Source organism: Piliocolobus tephrosceles, chromosome 3, assembly GCF_002776525.5.
Source record: "Piliocolobus tephrosceles isolate RC106 chromosome 3, ASM277652v3, whole genome shotgun sequence".
Lineage (NCBI taxonomy): Eukaryota > Metazoa > Chordata > Mammalia > Primates > Cercopithecidae > Piliocolobus > Piliocolobus tephrosceles.
Genome location: NC_045436.1, coordinates 170844295 through 170870277, shown reverse-complemented (window position 1 = coordinate 170870277; position 25983 = coordinate 170844295). Strand labels below are relative to the sequence as shown.

General features: G+C 39.9%; 2 protein-coding genes and 1 long non-coding RNA gene across 9 annotated transcripts in view; 1 reads left to right on the top strand and 2 right to left on the bottom strand.

The window, feature by feature from the left end:
* Window positions 1–7577, bottom strand: part of LOC113225069 — a 38182-nt gene extending 30605 nt beyond the window's left edge. Inside the window, exons 1-2 of one of the 2 annotated variants that reach the window (XR_003309682.2) lie at window positions 7396–7577; window positions 4783–4890 (exon numbers count right to left, since the gene is read on the bottom strand). This is a non-coding gene — a long non-coding RNA (uncharacterized LOC113225069). The remainder of the gene's footprint in view (window positions 1–4782; window positions 4891–7395) is intronic. The other variant, XR_003309683.2, reaches the window with a different exon arrangement.
* Window positions 4920–5831, bottom strand: LOC111539156 (serine/threonine-protein kinase 35-like). Its single transcript, XM_023206926.2, has one exon. The coding sequence runs from the start codon at window positions 5506–5508 to the stop codon at window positions 4942–4944; it is 567 nt and encodes a 188-aa protein (XP_023062694.1). The 5' UTR covers window positions 5509–5831; the 3' UTR covers window positions 4920–4941.
* Window positions 5667–25983, top strand: part of CPEB2 (cytoplasmic polyadenylation element binding protein 2) — a 67089-nt gene continuing 46772 nt past the window's right edge. For 2 of the 6 annotated variants that reach the window (XM_026455638.2, XM_026455636.2), the window contains exons 1-3: window positions 5688–7535; window positions 10490–10771; window positions 20462–20552. In XM_026455638.2, the coding sequence (XP_026311423.1) occupies window positions 5877–7535; window positions 10490–10771; window positions 20462–20552 (2032 nt within the window). In that variant the 5' untranslated portion in view covers window positions 5688–5876. Of the gene's footprint in view, window positions 7536–10489; window positions 10781–11522; window positions 11613–20461; window positions 20553–25983 lie in introns of all 6 variants that reach the window. The other 4 variants (XM_026455637.2, XM_026455635.2, XM_026455633.2 and 1 more) reach the window with 3 other exon arrangements.

Sequence of the window (25983 nt, the reverse complement as noted above, 5' to 3'; positions counted from 1 at the left end):
AGTGCTATTCCAGCAAACACATGAGTGATAAGGAAGTGAAACAGCTTTATTGCTGATATAGAAAAAGTGTGAATGGTCTGGATAGAGACGATTAAACCAGCCACAACATTCCCTTAAACTGAAGCCTATTCCAGAGCAATGCCCTCTCTTCAATTCTATGAAGGCTGCAGAAGAAAAAAGTTGGAAGCTAGCAGAGGTGGGTTCGTGCTTAAGAAGCCATCTTCATAACATAAAAGTGCAAGGTAAAACAGAAAGTGCTTATGGAGAAGCCGCAGCAAGTTATCCAGAAATCTAGCTAAGGTAACTGATGAAGCTGGCTACACTAAATAATAAGTTTTCACTGTAGAAAAACAGCCTTCTGTTGGAAGAAGATATCATCTAGGACTTTCATAGCTGGAGATATCAATGCCTAGCTTCAAGCTTCAAATGACAGGCAGACTCTTTTCTTAAGGGCAAACGTAGCTTGTGACCTTAACTTGAAGCCAATGCTCATTAATCATTCTGAAAATCCTACGGCCCTTAAGAATTACACTAAGTCTGCTCTGCCTGTGCTTGGTAAATGGAACCACAAAACTTGGAAACAGCATAGTTTACTGAACATTTTAAGTCCACTGTTGAGATCTACTGCTTAAAAGATTCCTTTCAAAATATTACTGCTCATTGACAATGAACCTTATCACCCAAGAGCTCTGATGTACAAGAAGATAATTGTTGTTCTCATATGCCTGCTAACTCAAATCCATTCTGCAGTCCATGGATTCAAGAGTAATTATGAGTTTCAAGTATTATTATTATTATTTTTGACACAAAGTCTGGCTCTGGCTCTAAGACCGGAGTGCAGTGGCACTATCTCAGCTTCCTGCAACCTCCACCTCCTGGGTTCAGGTGATTCTCCTGCCTCAGTCTCCTGACCAGCTGAGATTACAGGCATGCACCACCACACCCAGCTAATTTTTGTATTTTTAGAAGTGAACGGTTTTCACCATGTCGGCAAGGCTGGTCTCGAACTCCTGACCTCAAGTGACCTGCCCACCTTGGCCTCCCAAAGTGCTGGGACTGTTTTGAAATAAAGCTGCTATTAAGCCATTCTTTTAATAATGCCACAAACTCCTTTTTATAATTCTATTTTCATTTTAAAATTTAAAATCACTAAGTTGTCACAAGGATGACCTCAAGTATTATTTTAGAAAAAAATTTCATAAGGCTATAGCTGCCATAGATAGTGATTTCTCTGATGGATAAAAGCAAAGTAAATTGAAACCTTTCTGGAAGGGATTCACCATTCTAACAGTCATTCAGAATATCCGTGACTCATGGGAGGTCAAAATATCAACATTAACTGGAGTTTGGAAGAAGCTGATTCCAACCTTCTTGGATGACTTTGAGGCGTTCGAGACTTCGGTGAATGAAGTGACTGCATATGTGGTAAAAATAGCAAGAGAACTAGAATTAGAAGTGGAGCCTGAGTCATATCGACTGAATTGCTGCAATATTACAATGAAACTTGAATAGCGAAGGAGTTGCTGCTCATGGATAAGCAAAGAAAGTGGTTTCTTGAGATGGAATCTACTCCTGGTGAAGATGCTATGAACACTGTTGAAATGACAAAAAAAAAAAAAGGTTTAGAATACTACATAAATTTAGATGATAAAGCATTAGCAGGTTTTGAGAGGACTAATTTTGAAAGTAGTTCTGTGGACACAATGCTATCAAACAGCATTGCATGCTACAGATAAATCTTTTCGTGAAAGGGAGATTCAATCTATGTGACAAACTCCATTTTTGTCTTAAGAAATTGCCACAACCACCTCCTCCTTCAGCCACCACCATGCTGATCAGTCAGCAGCCATGAATGTCGAGACAAAACCCTCCACTGACAAAAAGCTTATGACTTGCTGAAGGCTCAGATGATCATTAGCACTTTTTAGCAGTATTTTTAAATTAATGTGTATATATTTTTCAGAATAATGCTATTGTGCACTTATTTAAACATAATTACAAGTTATGTTTAGACTATAATATACTATAAACATAAATTTTACATGCATTGGGAAACCAAAAAATTGGTTTGCCTTGCTTTATTGGGATATTTGCTTTATTGTGGTAATTTGGAACCCACGGTATCTCTAGGTTATGCCAGTAATTTAAAGGTAGGACCAGCAACATGTTCTGATGGCTTGGATATGATGCAAGAAGGACAGAAGCGAAGAATGACTCCAGGGATTTTGGCCTGAGCAACTAGAACAAAGGAGTGCCAAATGGGAACTAGAACAATGGAGCGCCACAGGGATCGGGACTAGTGAGGCAGAGTTTAATTTTGGATGTGTTTAATTTGCGGTGTCTATGAGACACTCAGTCAAATGGGCAAGTTGTTCACGCAATGTAAAAGCAGAAAAAGAAGGTAGTAGCTAAAGGAGGGAGAATATAAGGTCAAAAAGTTTTGGCTTTATTTTTCAAAGGTGAGAACTAGTAAAGCATGTTTTTGTGCACATGGAAGTGTTTCCTCAAGAGGAAAGAGGTCATGACGAAGGAGAGAGAGAGAAAACTGTTGGAGGCCATGTCTTGAGTAGGTTAGGGGTAGGATCTACTCCGCCAGTAGAGAGGCTGGCCTTAGACAGGAGTGCAGACAGATGGGCCATCCGTTGTATCAGGAGGGAAGGCAAGGTGTGCAGGGACAGATGGAGACTGTGGAAGTTCTCCTGTGCTTGCTTCTCTTTTCTCAGTGAAATAAGCATGTAGCTCAGCAGCTAAGAGTGCTATATGCTAGAAGATACATGTAGGAGAGATGTGACAAGAGGTTTCAGACAGACCACAAGGTTTGAAATAGTCTTCCAGGGCAGTGGTTTGAAATTTCAGCTCATAATCTGATAGAAGATGTTAAAACCAACTTTGGAATTTGAGATCAAACGTGATTTTAAAATTAAAATTATAAAAAGGAGTTTGTTGCATGTATATTGGGTTGTAGCAAAAATATTTTTAAAAACACTTGTCCAGGACAGTGGGAGTAAATGAATAAGGGACTGTCAAATACAAAGTCAAGGTCCTAGTTAATGATCATGAGTCAAAATATTTTCATGTAAAAAACAAAAAATATCATAAAATGGACTCATAAGATCTTGGCATGGAAACTGCTAGAGGACCATAGTCCCTCCCCACCACGTGCTGCTCCTTCTTCCTACCCCACTCTAGGAAATCTTTTCATTTGAATATTTTCAATAAGGGCAAGATCACCAGCTTACAAGATGTCAGAAAGTAACTTTCTGCACTAAAACAACGGGGCCCTCACAAAAGTAATGAGTAGAGGCCCTGGCAGGATTTGGAATTTGGTGTACTTAATACAAAGTTTGACATTATTATGTAATAACAAACTTGATGGCTTTTCCCCACTTCAGAGAGCTCTAAATCCTCTAAAACAAAACTGATATCAGAGTACTAATAAATCTTGTTTTTGTTCAAAACTGTAGCCCAGAAAGGCACCAGTTAGCTTTTAAAAGTATGTGCTCTCTCTTTACTAACTGCAGTGTTAATGGATGATAGAGCTAAGGTTTATGCCTGTATTTTCCCCCTATTTCAAGATTTGTTGTTGGATCTGCAAACGATTCCAATCAAATACATCTGTACTTGGAAAAGAATTCATCCATTTTTAAGATTTTGCATTCCTTAGTTGCAGAAGTAGTTTTTTTTCCTGCACAATACCTTTTAAAAAATGAATAAGATGTCAATATGCACTGCGAAAATCACCATTTATATTTTAAATTCTGAGCTCGTTATTTTCTAGACATTGTAATTTAGAATAAAAGTACTTCTGTAGTTCTACATTTTGCCTGATTGTTAAAAATGATTTTGAGATTAATAAGTTGAACCAATTTTCTATTCACCTGACCAAATACTGAACCATTTATGAGTTTTTAAAAACATACTTTTTCTTTATTGTAAAGGCAACATAAAACTTGGTTCATTGGACAGGATAGCAGAGATAAACATTATACATGAAATACAGTTCCTTGGGGCAATATTGCTCTCTTTCTACCATGTTTATTTCAATTTATATAAATTTAAGACACTGAACAGAAGTAGAATTCAAATACAGAATGAGGACTTATAAAACTGTACACTCTGCCTACATCAATAAAAGTAATTTATAAAATTAAATATTTAATCTTAGTTCACTTGTAAACCAAAATCAAGTAAAGTCTGAATCCACCTTCCTTTACTTTGGGGGTTAGTCTACATTCGAGGATTCATTTAATAGTTTCATTTCTCTAAGCATCAAGCAAAACGTTAAAATTACAAAACAGGATCATGAAGTTCATCTCATCATGTAGTATGGATCACTCTGTCATTCTTTATCTAGACCTTCAAATACTGTCTGTAAAATGTTTCTATACAAAAGGAAACACACAGGATTAGTTCCTCCTCTAACGCTTCTAAAGCTCTACCATGGAAAGCTCTCTCCCTTCCATTTTGCAAGTCTCAACAAGTCTGCTGCTGAGTCAGAACCTCCTTTTTTTCCCTGATGTAAGAACTATTTCTCCCTTGAAAATTCATAAAGCTTAGGAATAAATTAGAGTCTCCCCGGGGGGAAGGGGCGGGGACGCCAGAATGAATGTGGTGGGGAGGAGTCCCATGCTGCAGCCCTGATGATGGCACATGAAACGCTTTTATGAAACGGAGCTGGCCCGGGGTTACCATGGGAGCTCGCCGTGGAACCCGTTCCACGCATCTGAGTGTGTAAATAACCACGCGGAGCGTGTTTGTTCCAGGGACTTTGTTCCTTCTTACCCAAGTGAAAATGTCTGGAATACAGCCGGGGATCCGAGGCTTCATGTTTACCCTATAGAAACACCCTCGGCGGCTATAGGATGTCGGTGACAGCACCCCTACCAGCGCCTAAAAACAGAAACAAGCTTAGAGGGAGCTTCCTAGGGCGACGAGGGGGCCCTAGATCTGGCATTCGGGGTCTAGAGGTGCGGGGCGAGGCGCGAGGCGCTCAGCGGACTTCAAGCCTGCAGAGCCCAGAGGCGAGTTCACCACAGGACCCCCCAGGCTGGGCCGGGCTCTCGCATTGCGCTGGGGTCCTCGGGCACCTATTTCTACGCGGGCTCGCACGGCGCAGGCGCTGGTCGAGGTCCCGGGCCTCAGTTTCCCCCACGGGGCAGCCCCGCCCTGGGAAGCCCGAGTGGTGTGGCAGGGCTTCTCCTCACCTAGGGCGGAACCGAGGTGACAGGAAGGAGGAGGCACCGCGAGGGGCGGAGACGCGTGCGACCCGGGCAGGTTCTGCGCCGATCCCGCGCCAGGGAGGGGCCGTTGCCCAGGAACCGTCCCACCCTCCCAGGCGCGTGCTTGCCCTCGTGCGCGCGCCCACCCAGTGCTCCCGACCTCTGCCAGCCAGCCGACCCCCGCCCCAACTGGCTTTTCCATTTCCCCGGGAGCGGAGAGGCCCGAGGAGACGCGCCGCTCGCTCCCGTCCTCCCGGGAGCGCGAGCGCGCCCCCGGCTGCGTCTGCATATTAATGAGGGGCGGGGAGGGGCGACGGGGGCGCGGTGGCCTCGCGCCCGCGCGTGCCGGGACGCACCGCGGGGGGCGGCGCGATTGTGAGGTGGCGCTGACGCACGTTCCGGGGTTCTTAAGCGGCCAGGGCGGCGACGGCGACGGGAGCGGCGGCGGCGCCCGAGCCGGTCTCGGGAGGTGGCGGCGGCGGCGATCGCCGCGAGGGGTGGTGGGGCCGAAGTCGGTGCCCCCGGCTCAGTCACGGTGTCCCTCTGTCACTGACTCCCCCTCCTTCCACCACGGCCGCGCAGCCCCAGCGCCGGCGGCTCTTCCTAGGTGGGTCAGGGGACGAGGAGCGTCTCCTCCCGCTGCCGGCGGCCAGATAAATGAGGGATTTCGGGTTTGGGGTGCTGCAGACCGCCCCGCTTCGAAGCAGCAGCCCCGGGCCCCTGTTCAGCGGCGAGGCGTACGGTCCCTACGCCGTGGGGTCCGCCAACCCGCTGCCCTCTGCCACGCCCTTCGGCCCGCTGTCGCCACCACCGTTGCCTGTCACCGGCTTCTTAGAGGCCGCCTCCCCCTTCTCCATCCCCCTCGGCGGCGGCGCGGGCAGCCCGGCCGCCGCCGCCGCTTCCTCTTCCTCCCCGTTCCTGGCGCATCAGCAGACCATGCAGGATGAGCTGCTGCTGGGGCTGACACAGCAGCCGGCGCGGCCGCTTTCGGGGGCGGCGGCCACGGAGAAACTCCCTAACCACCACCCCGGCGGCGGCACGATCGCGGGTGTGACCCACCTCCTCCCCTCCCAGGACTTCAAACCGAGTCTGCACCACCCCTCCTCCTCCTCCGCCTCCTCCTGCTGCTGCTGCCGCACCTCCTCCCCGCAGGACTTCAGTAAGCGGCAGCAGCAGCAGCTGAGCAGCCAGAAGAGGAAAGAGTTCAGCCCTCCCCACCTTCCCCACCCTCCGGACTCGAAGCCGCCGCCGCCGCCTCCGCCGCTCCACTGCCCTGGTCGGTTCAGCCCGCCGCCGCCGGCCGGCCCGCTCCTCCAGCCGGCGCAGCTCGGTCAGCGCCAGCAGCAACAGCCGCCGCAGCAGTTCAGCCTCCCGCACCCGCAGCACCTCTCGCCGCAGGACTTCGCCCCGCGGCAGCGTCCGGCCGACCTGCCCCCGCTCCCGCAGCTCCCTCCCTCGCCGCCCGCAGCCCCGCGGCGCCGCCACGGAGGCGCGGGCAGCCCTCGCAAGACCCCAGCCCCGGGCGAGGGCAGCGCCACCGAGTCCCCCAATGCGGGCTTGGCCTCCTCGACGCCGCCGGTGAACCCCGCGCCGGGCTCCATGGAGTCCCCCAACCACCCTCTGCTCAACAGTCCCAGTAACCTCCTGCCCGGCGGTGCGCTTGGCGCGGGCGCCTTCAGCAGCCTGCAGAGCCCGGACCTTCCACACCCGGGCGGCGGCGGCGGCGGCGGGGGCGGGGGGCCCCCAGGAGGCGGAGGGGGAGGCGGCTCCGCGTCGCCGCCGCCGCTGCCCGGCTTCGGCACCCCCTGGTCGGTGCAGACCGCGTCCCCGCCACCCCAGCCCCAGCAGCCGCCGCCGACCCAGCCGCAGCAGCAGCAGCAGCCGCCACCCCAGCAGACGCCCCAGCCGCAGCCGCAGCCGCCCGGCTCATCGGCCACCACCCCGGGCGGCGGCGGCTCGCTCAGCGCCATGCCGCCGCCCAGCCCCGACTCAGAGAACGGCTTCTACCCCGGGCTGCCGTCGTCCATGAACCCGGCCTTCTTCCCGAGCTTCTCGCCCGTGTCGCCGCACGGCTGCACTGGGCTCAGCGTGCCGACGAGCGGCGGCGGCGGCGGCTTCGGCGGCCCCTTCTCGGCTACCGCGGTGCCCCCTCCGCCGCCGCCCGCCATGAATTTACCTCAACAGCAGCCCCCGCCGCCCGCGGCGCCGCAGCAGCCTCAGAGCCGGAGGTCGCCCGTCAGCCCGCAGCTCCAGCAGCAGCACCAGGCGGCGGCCGCCGCCTTCCTGCAGCAGAGGAACTCCTATAACCACCACCAGGTACGGCGGGCGGCGGCATGGCCGCGCCGCGGGACCGGGAGACCGCGGGCGGGGGACGGAGGCGGCGGCCGGGAGGCCGGGGACCCGACCTTAGCCCTGAGAGAAGCCGCGACGGGGGCCACTCGCCCAAGTGAGAGTAGGACTGAGAGGGCGGACAACCGTGACAGGACTCGGAACCGCAGCCCCCGGCCGGGTGGGAGGGTAGTAGCCACCGTGGGCTGCGGGGACGTGGGAGACGAGTTCGCGCTGGGAGCCGCGGCTGGCCGGGCGCCCCTCGAATGTCCCGGCGCAGCGGTGGGGGCTGGGGCAGGGGCTGAATTAGCGCCGTGGCCGCGGGCTGCCGGGCGCGGCGTCTCTCCCTGACCCTCCTAGCTGGCGCATCCCGGGCTCCACCCGGTGCCCTGAGCCTGGAGGGCCGCCGCTCCGGGCCCCTGACTCGGGGAGGCGCGGCGAGGGCCGGGGGCGGGCCGGGGGCCTTGGAAGAGCGGCCGTGGAAAGTGAACTTGGGCAGGAGAAGAATGATTGTTGGAGAAGGTGCGTGCGGGGGAGCCCTTGACTCTGTCCCACCATCCAATGAGGGAAGGCGGAAAGGCTTTTTTCCTGTGGAGTTTGTTTATTCTTAATTGGCCGGCAGGGATCTCGCCTTGAAGCCGCAGCCCACCCGGCGGTCCGTCGAGCCGCTCGCAAAGCTCCGCCCGGTCAACCTGCCGGCAGCACCGCACCCTGGGCCACCGGCGATTCGGGAGGGAGCGGCCGACCGCGCTCATAGCAGGACCTGGTTCCCGCGGGGTCGCCTCCTCGGCTCACAGGAGTGGGAAGGAGAAACTGTTAGTGACGCCTCGGGTTCAAACCGAGATACCCCACGATTGTCTTAGTTTCTGTGCTTTTCAATGTTGGGGTCATGTTTTGTGGGTTTTAAGACAAAACTGAACTTGGATCTGGAATTAATGTGTTTCCTTGTAGATTTTTGGTACATTTTTTTGGTTGCCTTAACCTTCTGCAAGGGAATATTGAGCCGTATGTATTTTAAGTAGGTAATATTATGAAATAACACTGGGCAGAGGTTTTTATTTTCCGGATCTTTTCTGATTCAAGATCTTTTTTGTTATTCCCTCAATACAATTTTTGGGTGACCGCTGGATTGGTAAATTGACGTCGAAAGAGTGTCTTGTTGGTTTTGGATCTTGTTAGCATTTCTTGCAGTTGTTCATTCTGTTGAAGTCCATTTGCTACTTTCGTGATTAAGGATTGACAGAGACGCAAAATATGACCTTAACCCCATAACTTTTTCAGCTGACCAAAGTTTTCAAGGATTCGTCTTTTTTAAAGTGAATATTATCTAAATTAACCCAAGTGAAAGTTAACAGTTTATCTGAGTTAACCAAAGTGATAGTGAACAGTTTTTGTTGAATCACTGATTTCTTTCTTAGAAAAGAGAATGTGGCCTGTGAGGATTGAAAATAGGGATTTTGAAATAATGTTCCACGTTTTCATGATCTTTATAACCCTCAGCAACTGTCTTTTGTGTCTTAGGGTCTTCCTTTTGTTAACTGGAAACTTGTCCACAGAAAATTTTCTGTAGGTAATTTTGTATTCTTAAAGTTGTGATACAGAGCGTTGGAAGAACATATACAATGATCCATATTTAACTGTAATCTGCTTTTGAACAAAAGATGGGTCTAGCCATGGAGTGTGAGAGGTCACATAGCTTTCATATAGAATTTTAGATCACTGGAAGATAACTTTGAGCATTAAATCATTTGATAAGGAAAGTAAGGCCCTCAAGAATGAAGTGGTTTGTCCATGGCTCCTTAATTATGCTTTGAAACTCCGTGGAGGAGGAAAGAATAATATATACTCATGATTATGTTAGCATTTAAAAGTTTTTAAAAAATTGGTGCTGTAGATCAGGAGTTTCTCTTTTAATTGTCTTATAAAAAAAAGCAGGTTCAATTTTAAGAGAACCATGTTTTTAGTAACTGTATGGTTCATACTTCTTTGGCTACATCTTAACACCAAAGTATTAAAGTATAAACGTATTGACAGTAGAATTACCAGCAATGAATACTTCTTAAAAAAAAAACAAACCCAAAACTACAATTATTAGCCTTTTGGTGGATTTACCATTCTTTGATGACTTGACTTTTCTTGCCACAGGTTTTAGATTAGGATGTATTTTACTTTTGAAAATGAATCAACTTGATGGAAACTTGTATCAAGATCTCTAGTGGAATAATCAAAGCATATAGTTAATTGGCTGTATACCTCAGTGGATCCACCTATGGGTAACATCAGATAATTGCTTCAAAGTTCATGGATAATTAAGTGAAATAAAAACAAAAACACTTTAAAACAAACTATACTAAAACTGGAATAATATGCCTTAACAGTTAAATAAACAATGCAGAAAAATGACATAGTTTCTATACTGCCCTTATTCCAAAAAGCGATTTTAATTTGTGCAATAGAGTAATTCCCACTTTTGTAGCAGTGCAACTTGTTTTGGAAACATGAAGTCAATGTATTTCACTTGCATGAGTAGGATATTTTAATTTAACAAAGACCATATTTTTAGTTGTGTGCCTAGCATAATATGGTTGCTTTAAGATCACCATGTATGTTATATCTTTAAGAATCTTCAGTTAATTTCAATTTTTTTCTTCATATTTATCATGTATACAGTTATTTCTGAAGGATAAAAAGGGAACTGCATGGTTCTATTTTAGTAACTGTCATAAAATATCATATTTATAGTACACAAGAAGATGAAAACTTGACCAGCATCAAATATGATTTCACATAGAAAGATCTCAAGACTATTACTTTTATAACCTAGAAAAGATGTATTCTTTTGCCTTTATATATTTCATTCATATAAATTCTTAGGTCTGACATTTGAATTTGAATTGTAAACTCTTTAAATGCCGCAATTTAAATAGCTATGTTTTCCCCAGCCTCTTCTGAAACAATCTCCCTGGAGCAACCATCAGAGCAGTGGCTGGGGCACTGGAAGTATGTCCTGGGGAGCAATGCATGGCAGAGATCATCGTAGAACCGGAAACATGGGAATCCCAGGAACTATGAATCAGATATCTCCATTGAAGAAACCGTTTTCTGGTAATGTCATAGCACCACCGAAATTTACTCGCTCAACTCCATCACTGACTCCAAAATCTTGGATTGAAGATAATGTGTTCAGAACAGACAACAATAGTAATACACTCTTACCCTTACAGGTAAGAATGGTATGTAAATGACCTTATCTCTAATGTTAATCTTTCAAAATAGGGAATTGGGTGGTGGTGGTAGTGGTATGGTAAAATTAACATTTTTTCAAATAAAGTTTTAATTTTTAAGCCTATAATTTAATTAACAAAGGTTAAAATATCTCTACAGAGAAAATTGAGAATGTAAAAAAATTCTCTAAACACGCAATGGAAAATAAGCTTAGTAAAACATAGAAAAACCCATTGTATTGATTAAATACATACTGAAGCTTTCAATTGGCAACTCTTTAAGAATGTTTTCATTTATAAACTCTAATGGGCCACCAAAATTTGTTTCTCCTATAATATAGCTAAGCTAAAATGTTCTGTAATTTTAACTATTCTTAGATTTGACTACGATCGGCTGTGTATATGTTAGAATATACTTACTACAGCTGTGATTGTGGCAAAATAATATTAGGGCTTTTTTGCATCTAATTTAAATTTATCTTCACTAATTCACCGATTATTTTTTCTAAATGTGGCCTAATATGTTGATTAGACTTTTTTTCCCCCCCCAGGCTTTTTATTATTTTGTTGAAGTTCCTTTATGGCTATTGCAAGTGAGGTTTTTGTTTTGTTTTGTTTTTTCTTAGACCTTTAAAGGATGGAATGAGGATTTAAGATAGAGCTTTATTTTTGGTTTTCTTTCTTTCTTTCGTTGGGTGGGTATGGGGAAGACAACTGCTGATTTCTGATGAAAACTTCTATGCTATTGAAGGTGAGATCTAGTTTGCAGTTGCCAGCTTGGGGCTCAGATTCACTCCAAGATAGTTGGTGCACTGCAGCCGGAACATCCAGAATAGACCAGGTAGGCTGCACAGTGTATACTTTTTAGGATTTCGGTTAGGAGTTTAGTATTTATGTTATGAGTAGGATTTATTATTTACTTTCTTATTATACCTATTGAAACATATGTTAGAGGACACTGAAGCAATTTATTTTTTAAGGATCACCTGCTTTGAACTATTTAATGTAAGAATTTTTTTATTTTCAAATTTAAGAGTAATTAATCCTTTTATATTTCTAAAACATAATAAATATTTTTGGAAAAAGGGATTATATACACAAGAGCACCTGACTTTAAACATCAGTCAAACTAAACAGATTGTATCTCTTTTCAGAATTATATGCAATTAGGTACAAAATCATATGTTTACTTAACATGCAGCTTTGTATTTAATGTTTCATAGAACTTTTCAGTAAATTTTTGTCATGAGGTCTATTTGTTTTGAGATATATTTCTAAAAAAGACTTCTCTTGGTTCCGTTTTTTCACCTTTATTAAACAATTTATAGCCTAGTATTCTAACTTTTGTTACTGCTTTTATACCCTGACTTATTCCAAATAATCAGTTTTCTATGGAGAAACCTTTAGTGAAAAAGCTGGGAGTTAGCCTTAATCAAATTACATTCACACCTTTTTACAAAATATTATCTTTCTTCCTGCAAACTGAATTTGAATGTATACTAGGTGTACCGGCTGGTGAGGATTATTACAGGATATAGAAAACTCAGTCCTTATATATGCAGGTTCTTTCTTAGAGAGCTCAAGTTTGAATGAGCATAGACTTAACGTCGTGTGTTTTATGAATGGAGCTGTGTTATTCTAAGTCTCTTCCTTGGTTAATTTATTAACATGATATGATTTTACAGGTAAGGACATAAACAGATTAATAATACATTTGTAAGTAACTTTCTAATCTAGAAAGTTAGCACCAATTTTGATAATCAACCACTAACAATTGTTTTAGCCAAGTCCTGCCTGTTTTCCAAAGTAGTCCTGCCAGGGTCTTCACTTAGAAGTGGTAGTTACTTCATGTAATTTGCAAGGTATTGTCTTGTTAATATAAGTTAGCTATTTACGTCTACTCTCTTCTCTACTCTGGTCCAGTTAAACCTTATTAGTGATATTTTTATGGTAGCATTTTTGTATTTAAATTCAACACGTGAATGCCTAGGAGATAGTATGTTTAGCAGAAGAAAATTAATGTAATTATTTTGAAGGTGGCAAGAGAAATGTTTTCAGATAGAAGAGGACATAATTACTCTGTTGGTGCGGGAAGAAGCAATAGGATGGATACATACATAGGAGAAATAAGTATCCATGGAAAAGAATACAGAATAGCTGGCGTTACAGGGTCCATGAGGCAGGGACAGATGTTGAGAAATCAGGTTATTGAGTTGATTTCAATTGGTGGAATGCTAGAAAGGAGACTGGTGATAATGAAAGGGAAGCTTTCAAATCAGCCTCTGGGGCTGCCCTCCCAGTTAGACTTCAATCAAAGCTACTCTGCTTTTACCTGTTTTATAACCTAAGATTTTAGGGAGATTTATTTTAGGAAAAATGATTTTGGTGCTTAAAGATAAACTTATCTGGTAAACTGCCGAGATATTGGCATTCCCTTTAGATACTTGAGCCAGAGGTGTGATGTGATGAAGGTAGAAGACAGTGGTGGGGGAAAAAAAGAGATAATGGAAAGTGAATGGAACTGGAAGGAAAGAAGGCCTGTAACTTGGATCTTCTTCCTGTTCCTCATAATCTTTATGACATTGAATGACATAGTTTATGGGCTTTAATCTCTCTGGGTCACAGTTTCCTTATCTGTAAAAGGGGGACCTTGAACTAGGTCATTTAAGGCCTTTCCAGCCAGCTTTTACACTTTCTCTGATCTGTGTTGGCCATTTCTTTTCCTCCCTGCTGCCCCACCCCCTTGCCTCTATTTTTAGAATACAAGCCTCTTGATTTCTTTGAGCAAAGGGTCTAAGGCATTAGTCTAAGGAAGTGGAGGTAGTATGTGACCTTTCAACTGGACTTAAAAGAAATGTCATTGTCTCCTCTAAGTACCCTAAAAGTGCTTATACATAATTTGTTATGTGTTTCCATCTTTCCATAAAAGGTTGAAGTATTTGAAGTTGAGCCTCTTAAAAATACAGCAGCAGCTACAAAATGAAATTGATATCTTAAAATGTTGGGTAGTTTCTCATTCTTTGGCAAAATTAAAATTATAGAAGATACTTAGTCACTTAAATGTCTGAGGAGATTATTTGCATTTCTGACCTTTTGTCATCACATATGATGTAATTCGAGTATATTTTTGTTAACAAGTACATTATTTTAAAACATTTTACTTTTTATTTCCTTTAGACTCAAACTCATTAGGGCCTAGAATATAATACAAAATTCTAGAACTGAAGTCTTAATTCTTGTACTTGGATACTGCAGGCTTATCTGTATCAAGAGGTGAACACATAATTGAATTCAATAAATAAGAAAGAATCTAGTTTTATAGGTTGATTTTTATTTCTGCTAATATGTAAAATTTTGTGGGTTGGAATTTTATTTTAAATAAGAATTTTTTAAAATAGAAAACCCTCACATTTAAAACTTTTTAAAAGCAAATATAAATTATAAACATTTCTGACTTTAAAATGAGTATTATATATCTCTATGAATTTTTTTTTTTTTTTTTTTGAGTCAGTTTCACTCTGTCACTCAGGCTGAAGTGGAGTGGCATGATCTTGGCTCACTGCACTCCCAGGTTCAAGCGATTCTCGTGCCTCAGCCTCCCCAGTAGCTGTGATTATAGGCAGGCACCTCCATGCCTGTCTAATTTTTATATTGTTAGTAGAGACAGGGTTTCACCGTGTTGGCCAGGCTGGTCTCAGACTCCTGACCTCACGTAATCTGCCCGCCTCGGCCTCCAAAGTGTTGGGATTTCAGGCTTGAGCCACCGGGCCCAGCCAGTATATATGCATGAATATCCTCAGGGCTATTAATTACTTTACTTTAAAATGTCATTAGCTAGTTACCCTTGCAAGAATCATACTCAAAAATTTGAATTCTAAATTATATTACAAAGGAACTTGCAGCCAGATCCAGTAACGTGCACTACTTGGAAGGCTGAGGCAGGAGGATTGATTGCCTGAGCCCTGGAGTTGTGTCCAGCCTGGGCAACATAACAAGACACCACCCCCTCTTCCCAGAAAAATAGGAGTTTTCAGTTTAATGTTAAAGTTACGCTATATTTATTCATATGTTTTAAATCAAAGAGTAAATATTCTTTAACTGAGGTTATTATTACTTACAAGTTTACGTATGACATATCAGCTCACTGTAAACAAAGTAATGTCTTGCTTTTTAAATCAAAGAGTAAATATCCTTTAACTGAGGTTATTATTACAAGTTTACGTATGATATATCAGCTCACTGTAAACAAAGTAATGTCTTGCAACAATAATCGAGTGTATGAAGCATATACATGCATGTCACCCTGCCTTCCACCTGGGGAATTGTCAATATATCAACTCCAAATTTTTGGTCTTCCACATGTTCTACTTGCAGTGCTTGAGCATGTCACCTAAGAAACTACCTTGAACTAATTGAAGATACTTTCCACTAATCTTTAATAGGCTGTTATGATAATGTGGTAAATGATAATTTGGAGATCTGTCTCAGAAAAAAATATTATTTGAGTCTTGACTCACACACACACACACACACACACACACAAAGCAGTATATAGTTGCATACCAAGCCTAATTTGTTTATCTAATAAAGCATTTCTTAAATAATGGTTTGTAAACCAGATGAACTTCAGGGACATTCATAGTCATCAAACTGTTACATGCCCACTGAGAATGAAAAAGAATGGACTCTTGTATTACAGCTTAAGTAATGGATGCCTTCTTTTTGTTTCCTATTCTGTGTTCAGTGCTTTAATTGTTCTTGAAATGTTTTCCACTTGTCTTTCTATTTTAATTCTTGTGAGTACTAGAATAGCTTTGGCCTTTTAAAACATTTGATTGGTTTTTTTTTCCTGAGAATGACGAACACACTTTGTTGAGGTTCAAAATTAATAAAGAAAATTCAAGAAATGTATCTTCATTGATTCTGTATGTTAGTGTTTTAATTACCCTCAGGATGTATGGATAAAAAATACTATTCTTTGTCTTGGAGAAGGTAAGAGTCTAGTTGGATGAATAAGGGTTATCTGTGTGGAACAACTAGAGAATGAGAAGAGAGCTTATGAGATTGAGTACTACGTTATGCAGTAGAGTAGTACGGCACGGCATCTGCTACTCATTGAGTATGGTGCGATAACATTGTGTAACAGGAATGTATGGTCAATATCTACTTAAAATTAAGGACAATATTAGCACTACCTTGCTTTATTTTAAAGTAAAAATTAGAGAAGTAAACACAAACATAAGTACAATAAAAGCTGATCTTTCTAATTAAGCAGAATAATAAATTTTCAAGCATCTGCTAAATCATTAAATATAAGAATGTAGGGTTTTCCTATAATCTTATTTTTCTTTGGAAGAGTACCTCATTTTCAAGAGGAAAAGTTTCTAATTGACCACTTATTTTAAAATAAAACAGGGTTTTTAATATATCCCAGCAAAAAAATTAATATCTCTTCAAATTGTAATTAAGTTTGAATTCCCTTTGTCATACTGCTTCTAATATTGTACATTGACCTCCTTAGTTATTTTTCAGTGTTTATAATCTTTGCTTAGGTCATCTTTTTTCAAGATTAGGATCACTTTGTTCTTTTGTGTGTTTTTCAGCCTTTCTGAGCTTTTGTTGACACTCCCGTAAGTGTTTGTGGCAAATGTCTGGGTTTAAGAAAAACCATGAAATAAGTATTATAATAAAAGAGGTTATACCTTTTCCAACAATGTTTTCTAATCATTTTATTCTATTAATTATTATGAGATTCTGTAATCTCAGTTTCTGAAAGCCCATTTAGTTGATTCTTTGCCAGATAGTTTTTATATTTTAGAATTGATTGCATGCACACTTTTCCTCATAGATTCTTATTTTTGTGAATATCTTGGTGTTTTCAAATAGCCTTGCAATAAATGTAAATTACATTGCTATGATTTTCCATATTTATTAATGATAATTAGTATTGTTGTGTTCATGGTCACTTGAAAATTGCCTTAGTTCTTCTGTTTAGTGTTTAAACTGATGGCAGTTTGCATGAACACAACTTTTCCTAATGTCTTTATTTCAGAAGAGTGCGTGAGTGTTTGTTTTATAACCAGATTTGTTTCTGTTTTTTCAGAAGTCATATGTTAATGCCCACAATTTATTTAATGGAATTATCTATATCTTTTGCATGTAAGCCTATAGGTTTCATTAAATTCAAAAAGCAATTTTGAGATAGCATGTGCTGTTTGGTTGCTCACGGCTGTTTTATGTTTGTTGCCTTAAAAATCACATGGGATGCAGCTGATGCTTTACAAAGTATAACCAAGCTAATCTTTTAAAAATAGCTTTGCTGTTTTCTTTCCTAGAGTAGGAGTTTAGGATCAGATACTTAACAGAAAAAGGAAAATAAGAGACCTTATAAGTAGGCGTCTCACTGATTGAGTTAGACATAGACACTCAAGCTGAAGTTATTAATAGATGCAGCCTTTTTGAGTAACACCTCTCAAAATTAATTATATAGTGGTCACTGATATTTATAGTTAGTTTAAGGATGTTTCTCTTTCATACTTTAAATATTGTCCATGACCCAGGCAATAATTTTACCATGATCTAGAGCAAGATCACACCTCTTACAATGAAGGTAGAGTGTACTTTCCCCTACACCTCCAGAAAAAGGAAGTTACTTGGGAAATATTGTTTGGGTGATTTATTAGTTACCATTAATTAAGGTCATCAGTTGACTGGGCATAGGTTGATTCTGTTCAAAGTCATCAACCTAAAAAGATAACTATGAACTGTAATATATTTCCTTTGTGAGGATTTAGGGTAAGGAGGATAATAAAGTGTTTTAAAGTATTTACAATATATTCTTAGAACCGTCATGATATGGCACACCTGCAGAGGGATTTTTTGCTTAATTATATGAACATTAACTTTTGTCATTACAGCTTATATTTTATAATTGTATTTTAAGTACATCTGGGAACTTTCAGTATAATAGTACTTAATCTTCCATTGGGTTGTTGGAAATTCAGGTTCATAGCAAGCCACATTAATCTGATGCTTGTGTCAGTTTAGTCAGTTAACATTTGACTACCTATTCCATTGAGGATTCTGAAAAAGTTTTATAGTCCTTTGCAATTACTGTTTAAGAAGTACAGTCTTTCTCCTCACAGAACTCGACTTTTTTTTACATTTTTTATGGAGTTTTTATGGTAAAGATAAAGGAGTATTCATTCAACAGACATACGAGAACTAACTATATTCTGTAATTAGTCCCTATTCTTAATCAACTTAGAAGTTTAGTGGAAAAGACAGAAAAATCAACAAATTGGTTATGAACACAGTATTGTGGAAGTACAGGGAAGATGGACATATTTGGATAGATTCCTAAAATTAATATGTCATTTTTGCCCATATGGGCCATCCTATTCTCTGTTTCCGTTTTATTAATATTTCATTAATTTTGGAGTATTTTGAGTCTTTTTCTTTTCTGTAATTTTTAAAGAGACTATAGGTATAATCTTGTCTGACATGATTACTTTCTAGGAGTTAGAACCAGAGCCTAGAGAGATTTAGTGACTTCAGACGAAGAAACTAATTGCTTCTTATGAAGTGTGGTATCCAGGCCCGCAGAATCAGTATCACCTGGGAACTTGTTAGAAATACATATTCTCAGGTTCCACTCCAGACCTACTGAATTTGATGTGTGTCAGCAGTCTGTGTGTTCAACCAGCCTTCCATATGATTCCGAAACATGCTCAAGTTTAGGAACAACTGTTACAGCTCATTGATTCTTTGTGCCTCTATCACTAATCAAAGTCACTGTTCTAGAGAGCAGCTGTTATTGATGCTTGTGTTTTACCTCAGGGGCCTTTCAGTACAAATCAGTAAACAGTACTGATAGAGTTAATTTGTGATAAAAGCTGGAATAAGAGCCTCCAGTTTAGCATTCCTTCAGTCATTCCGTGTTACTTTTTACCTTTTTTAAATCCCTGACAGCAATTTATGTAGTCTACAGCGCTGATTCTGAACCCCTAGATTTAAAAAGGCTGCAACCTTAATTTAAGCATCAAAGTAAAGTAAATAAATGGACATATTCTTAGAAAAGCTACTTAGGTTTTTCTTCAGCTTTCTAAAGAACTGATTCTGAATCTTCTCTGGATTGTGGACTCCCATGGAAAACTGATGAAAGCTATAAACCTTTTCTTCAGGAAAAAAAAAATTTATGTATACACTAGTCACCACTTATCCTTGAGGGATACGTTCCAAGACAATCAGTGGATGCCTGAAACTTCAAATAGTGCCTTCATATACTGTTTTTTCCCAGTGAAAACGTATGTATGACAAAGTTTAATTCATAAATTAGGCACAGTAAGTGACTAACAACAATAATTAATAATAAAGTAGGACAATTATAACAATGTAATATAATAAAAGTTATGTAAAAGTGGCATTTCTCTCTCTCTCAGAATATCTTATTGTATTGTCCTACAGATAACTGAAATCATGGAAGGCAAAATGCAGAAAGGGGGGGACTACTGTACACCCATGAACAGTCTATTATATATAATCTCAGAGACTTCTGGTCTCTATTGAAGCTCATGGACCCAGGTTCTTAAGTGCCTTATTTTGATTTCTATGGGGACTTTTATTTCCACTTAATTTTCAGATTCTTCCTTTCCATTTTCTGTGACAATCATTTTTTAGAGTTTAGAATGGACTATCCTGGCTCCCCAACGTATACATAAGCTTGCACATGCGTGTACACACATACTTAACTGGGTGGGTGCGTATTTTGGGAAGACTCCTAGATGATGGCATGGGCCAGAAAGCTTCTGTAGTGGTTCCCCACGTACCTTTTTTCAGATGCATTGAGTATGTATTGAACAGAATACAGTGGAAATTCATGGACATTAAAGAGTCATATTCTTTCAAATAAGCAAATGAAGGGGATTGAACATTCAGCAAACAAGGTTCTGATAACACAAGACTTTGGAGACTTGGTGAAGTAGCAGACTTAATGAGATTACTGCTTTTACTCTTCTCTCCTCCATGTGCCTATTTTGCAGGGGAGTTGGGGGAGGCAGGCTTAAAAATGCAGACACAAATAAGGAAGCACTTTAGAGAGTAAGATATGAATCTGAATATTCTAGGCATTAGTCCTTGTTCTGTTGTTAGTATCTTATGCTTTTGATTTTTGCCATATAAGATGTTTATGCACTTACTATGAAATTCAGACTACTATGTCAAATAACAAAGTGTTTGATAGATGTTTAAAGTATGGTGCAATTATGGAACTAAAATATTTCCTCCCAAATATTTATTTTCCACGTGCCAGTATCTGTCTTCCTAAATACTTGAGAAAAGTTTAGAAATTAACCAAAAAATACTTTTCTGTGTATATAAGATTTCAGGAAACTTTATAGAGAAAGGTAACCATAGAAATTATTTTACTGTTTTGCATTAGTATTGCCAATAAAATTAGATTGCTTTTGATAAAAGATTTAAGAGATAAATGTCCTGAAAATAATGTCCTCCAATTCAAGGAACATTGTGGCTCATGAGATCTGTAGTTACTGGTATTTTTGTGGGATACAGATTAATTAGTAATATATTAATCAGATGTCCTCTTTTATGTAAGAGAATTTAGATAGTATTTTTATAATCACGTTTTGAAAATGCATAGATTATAATGTCTTTTTTCCTCTTCTCTTCCAGGATCGAAGTAGAATGTATGACAGTTTGAATATGCACTCTTTGGAAAATTCCCTTATTGATATTATGAGAGCAGAGCATGATCCTCTTAAGGGTAGGTGACTTTTTAAAAATATATATTTATGTTATACACCAATTTGCTTATCTAACTAGTTTTTATATGAAAGTGAACCCTAAGTAGCACCTATATCCACTATAAAATTCTGTTATACATTTATTAATGAGAATCTTTGTTTTTATGAAATGCCATACTTTTTCCTTTGTTACTTAATGTGAACTCACCTTACTATTTAGAGACATGCTTCAGTTCACCAGAGAATGAAGAATGGATCTAAAAGTATACACTAGTCACTTTTCTAGAATTCTTTCAAGTACAAAAATACTAAAAATATTTCTTGGAATACTTGTATTCACAATTTACAGTGATTCCAGCCTAGAATTTTCCCTAGTTAACCTCCTTTCTCTGTTTTTCTTCTACTGTCATAGGGTTTTGAAAGGGGGGGAATATTTTATAGTGGCGTCTCCATGGTGAAAAATAGCTCTTCATAGAAATTGACACAAATTAGGGAAAAGAACTGGCCCATTTATCCTATAGTAGCAGTCTTCACTAATTGTTTTTAGTATTTGAAAAAGTTTCATTAGCATACTTGTTTTTGTCTGTACACATTCTGTATATAAAATGAAAATTATTACATATTATTATATATTTTTATACAGTATATCTCATTGTCATTTATGTCAATGGTGAAAATCTACCAAATTGTCAATTTGAGTCACGACAGATATCTATTGCTACATAATAAATTATCTCAAAACTTAGCAGCTTAAAATAGCAATAAATATTTATTACTTTACACGGTTTCTGTGAGTCAGAAATTCAGGAGTAGCTTAACTGTTTTATTCTGGCTCAAAATCTCTCATTGAATCAAAATCATGGATTACTTTGTAAACTTTCTCCATTTTTAATTCTATAAAGCCAAGTTAGAATTCTCTTTCAAGATTTGGCCTAAAAACTCTATAAACTTCCATATTGGCGGGGAGGTAGTGTTGTGGGGCTAAGTTGATAATACCACATATCTAACTATTTTGTTCCGTTTATGGATTTTGCTTGTAAAAAGAATTTGTGGTCTTTTCAATTCCTTAATTTTAAGGAGCTTGAGAAGCTGAGGGGATATTAGTGATTGTTGATTATGTGTGCTAATAGTAATCCCTCACACAAACTTACAGTAAAGTTATATGTCAGGTGTTTGGGTTTCATTTTTTTTTTTTTTTTCTAACCAAAATTCAGCTTAGATTTTTTAGTATCTTTGTATAGGGTCTTGGTCTTTTTCACTGTTATGCTCGCAGTTTCAGTGGTTTGTCTTAGATCCACCGTTTAGAACAGAAGCCAACAGTTTATGATTAAGAAGTTTCCTGTTTATCTCCTTGGCTTCTCAAGAAAGAAAACTCTTAGAAATTCTAATACAAGATAAAGTCAAGATTATTAACTGTTACCAGTGGATAATAAAAGTTTTTCGTTGTTTCTCCCAGTCTTTTTTTTTTTTTTCAAAAGGCTTTTTAAACATATTAGATAAAATGTTCACTGTGGCACTGTTAATTATCTCAGTTTTTCTTTTTACTATCCTGGATTATAGTAAAAGTGAAGGGAAACCTAAAAAGAGGACATTGGAAAGGAAATGGAAGCATTGTGAGGTTAAGGGGAATTATATATACAAATACACATACACACTCATGTATATAGATATATATGTTTTTTAATCTCAAGTGAACTCAGAATTTTTAAGTTAGAAAAATTATCTTTGGCTGTGAGAACGGGAAAAACATGCTCACTAACCACCTTTAGGAATCATCATGGTGACAGGTCTCTTCATATTTACACAAAATGTGGAATATTTTGTCTTCCACATGTTTTATGACAGGGAATTTTTAAAAAGAGAAAAAAGAAAAAATTGAGAAACTTTCTCTGCATAAAATCAAAAAAAAAAAAAGACTGATATTTGTACAAAGCTCCATTATATCCCTATTTAAAATTATCTTGGCACTAGGTGCTGCCACTTTAAATCTTTTTTTTTTTTTTTTCCTTTCTTTCCTTATTTATACAAATTCCACTGCCTCCTGGAATATTATGTTGTGTATTTTCTTTCTCCCCATACTCTGATTATTGCACTTTTTTGGGGGGGCCAGACCTCAGTAGAATCTTCTAAATCAAGGTGGTAGCAAATGGAATAAACCATCCAGGGTTTAACACCTAAATTTATTTTCATTCTTTCCATTACTGTTCTTGAGGGCGGTATTTCACCCTCTGTCTCATCTCTTCTCTCTTACCTTTTCATCCCTTTTAGGAAATCCTGTCCTCTGTTTAATTAAAAAAAAATTATTTTCCCGTAGAAAACAAAATGAATATTATTTTATCCTTTCTAAATGCTGTTTTACAAACCAGCCATTTGTTTTGTTTTTGTTATGGGATCTGATGAAAAAGGAGAAGAGAGCTGGAGGATAAATTTTTAAAATGAATTGTTTATATTAATGGTGAAAATACCTAGGAAAATGAACTTGAGTGAGGAGAGATATTAGTTATCTCTGTATAATTATCCCAAATTTAGCAGATCAAAACAACAGTAAACATCATCTCACACAATCTCTGTGGGTTTGAATTTGGGAGCAGTTCAGCTGGTTACTTCTGGCTGAGGATATCTCATGAAGTAGCAGTCAGCATACTGGCTGAGGCTGCAGTCATCTGAAGGCTTGACTGGAACTGGAGGATCTTTTTCTAAGATGGTACACTCACATGGCTGGCTGTTGGCAGAAGAACTCCATTTGTTGCCTCATGGACCTCTCAACAGGGCTGTAAAATTTTTCTTATAACATGGTTGCTTATATCCCCCAAAGTGAGTGATAAAAGCTCAAAACGAATGCCCCCAAGTCTTCTATGTCCTAGCCTTAGAAGTCTCATACCATGATTTCCACAATGTTCTGTTAACTACGTAGATCAGCTCTGCTCAATTTAGGCTGGGTCTGCTATTCAAGAGATGTGAATACTAGAGGCTGGATACCACAGAGGTAAAAGGCAGAGTGGTAAATTTGTATTCAATTCTACCCTCAGTTAAAGGAAAAGAAAAATTAGTCAAGGTGAGACTGTCAATTGGAAGAAAGGAGTCAAGCAGATCTCTAGAATGCTAAGTGGCAGGTTCCTGACCTAACTGAGAACTGGGTGATTGTGCTAACAGAAGCACCCTCTCTCTTATCCCTGTTTATGCCCAAAACACTTCACTGCAGCTTATTTGCATTTTCCTACTCTCCAGTGTTTTTTCAGGACAGTAGGGAACCTCCATTGTTTAATGTTGATATTTTCATGGTCTGGCATAGCAGGTGGGAAGGGTCTAGTCTTGTTGGAGTTGTCCAGATATGAAATGATGGCAACCCAAGATGGAACGCTGAATGCGCCTTACTCCTTTAAGTGTGTCTGCTTTTGCACAAGTTTCCTAGACACTGACTGCACGTTTTCTGAGACATAGTGTCTGCCCTCATTGTGTAAATATGAAGAGACCTGTCACCACGATGATTCCTAAAGGTGGTTAGTGAGCATGTTTTTCCCGTTCTCACAGCCAAAGATAATTTTTCTAACTTAAAAATTTTGAATTCACTTGAGATTGAAAAACATATATATCTATATATACGCATGTGTTTGTGTGTGTGTATACATATATATATAATTATATATTTTTTATATTTAAAATATAATTACATATATATATATATAAAATTCCCCTTAGCCTACTGGGGAAAGAGAGATACCTTATACAAATACAATATACATGTATCTACTGCGTGTTAGAAATACTGTGGAGGAAGATTATGAGGTGTTTAGAGAGATTATAAATGAAAGTACCCAATTTAGATGTGGAGTAAAGGAAGCTGAGACCTGAAGCATGAGCAGCACAATGATGAAAAAATATTGGGAGAAAGTGTCAGTTAGACAGAGGAACCAGCATGTGCAAAAGCATGGAAGAGATTGTCACATTTGAGGAACTGAAAGGAGGCTAGTCCTGGCATAGCTTGTTTAGGGTTGCCTGATGCCGCCTGGGTGTAACAGGGCACAGTTAACACTGTCGAGAGTGTGCTATATTTTGCTATGCATCATCAACAGTGACACACTGTTAAATGCTTTCTTTAGTAAGAATGGCACTGACCCGTCTGCTTTATTTATTGTGTGGTAGTTTCTCTCCATTAACATCCTATTTTCTGATTACTGTCTTGATTCTTGGCAAATAACTTTTCAAAGGAAGAACAATCATGGATTCTTTAAATGGTTAAAGTAAATCATGCTGTGCCAAGTACTGTTTTGTAGTTTTTCAGTTTTAGATTTGCATACCTATTTTAAGTAGTTTGTGATTTTTTAATATATGTGTATATATGTTCATTCCCCCTTTAAACAAAAGAACAAGAGAGTGATTATTGTTAAGCTCTTTTCCTTCCCTGCCCCCAACAATTTGTAAAAAGGCTTACTGTGTATTTTTTGCCAGAAATTGCTTGTATCGTTCCCCAAAGTATAGGGACAAACAAAAGTACTTAATTGTAGCTCATAAAAGTTGATTTGAAAACTCTAGGAAGAAATGTAGTTTATGTAATGGTTTTGGGGAAGATATGTGTCAGTAAGTCATAATGCCTTTACCAATGTTTCATGAGCATTAAGGAAAAAGAATTAGGAATGTGATTTTACATCAACGAATGTCTAGAAGTGGATGCCTTTAACACTTCTTATTTACTACGTTTTTGTGTGTCTAGTGTCATTTTTATTAACTGATTGCTAACCTCCTATTTTTTAAGACTCCTGAAGTAAGAAGCTCTGTTTATTTTAGGGCATATAAGCCCTAAGAAAATAAGGAGTTATTCCTGTAAGGTGCTGACTGATTATGGTAGTACCAATTTTCTTATTTTCTTCTACTTTTCCCTCTCTTTCTCTTCAGCTGACCTTAATATAAGATTCCAATACCAAGTCACAAAATAACTTGTATAAATTTCTAAAAGTCTCCATTGTGAGAACTTATATTTAAAATTTAAGAACTGTTGTCCAGGTTCTCAGACTCTGAGACTGTGTCAACCATGTGGGTTTCAGGGCCCATTCCTAGTGGTGGTGTAGTTCATGTGGGGTGTAGAACACACCTGGAGAAACTCTGGTATGAGAGAGCAGTGGTAAAGAGATCTTTTAAAAAACTGTGAAATTTTAATGGCATTTATTAAAATAAAGTTCACAATAAAACAAATACCAATAATATACATGCCAAAGCAGGTATGTCATCTGCTCTTACAGGACTCTTCCTTATTTCCCCTGACAGAGAAAAAGGGGTGCATTTCTCAAAACTGAGTTTACTTTTTCTTCAGCCACTGGTGTTTTCCTGAAGTCAAAAGTTTTACAATTGCTAATAACAAAGAAAAAAGAATATAGAAGAAAATCACCTATATTAGATATGTATCTTTAAAAAGATAAAGAGATGTTGCATATGTGTTCAGTTTTAAATGAAATG

What these genes read in the sequence shown, in the direction of transcription:
- LOC111539156 (XM_023206926.2), bottom strand. Translation starts at nt 5,508, where the DNA reads ATGCAGACGCAGCCGGGGGCGCGCTCGCGCTCCCGGGAGGACGGGAGC.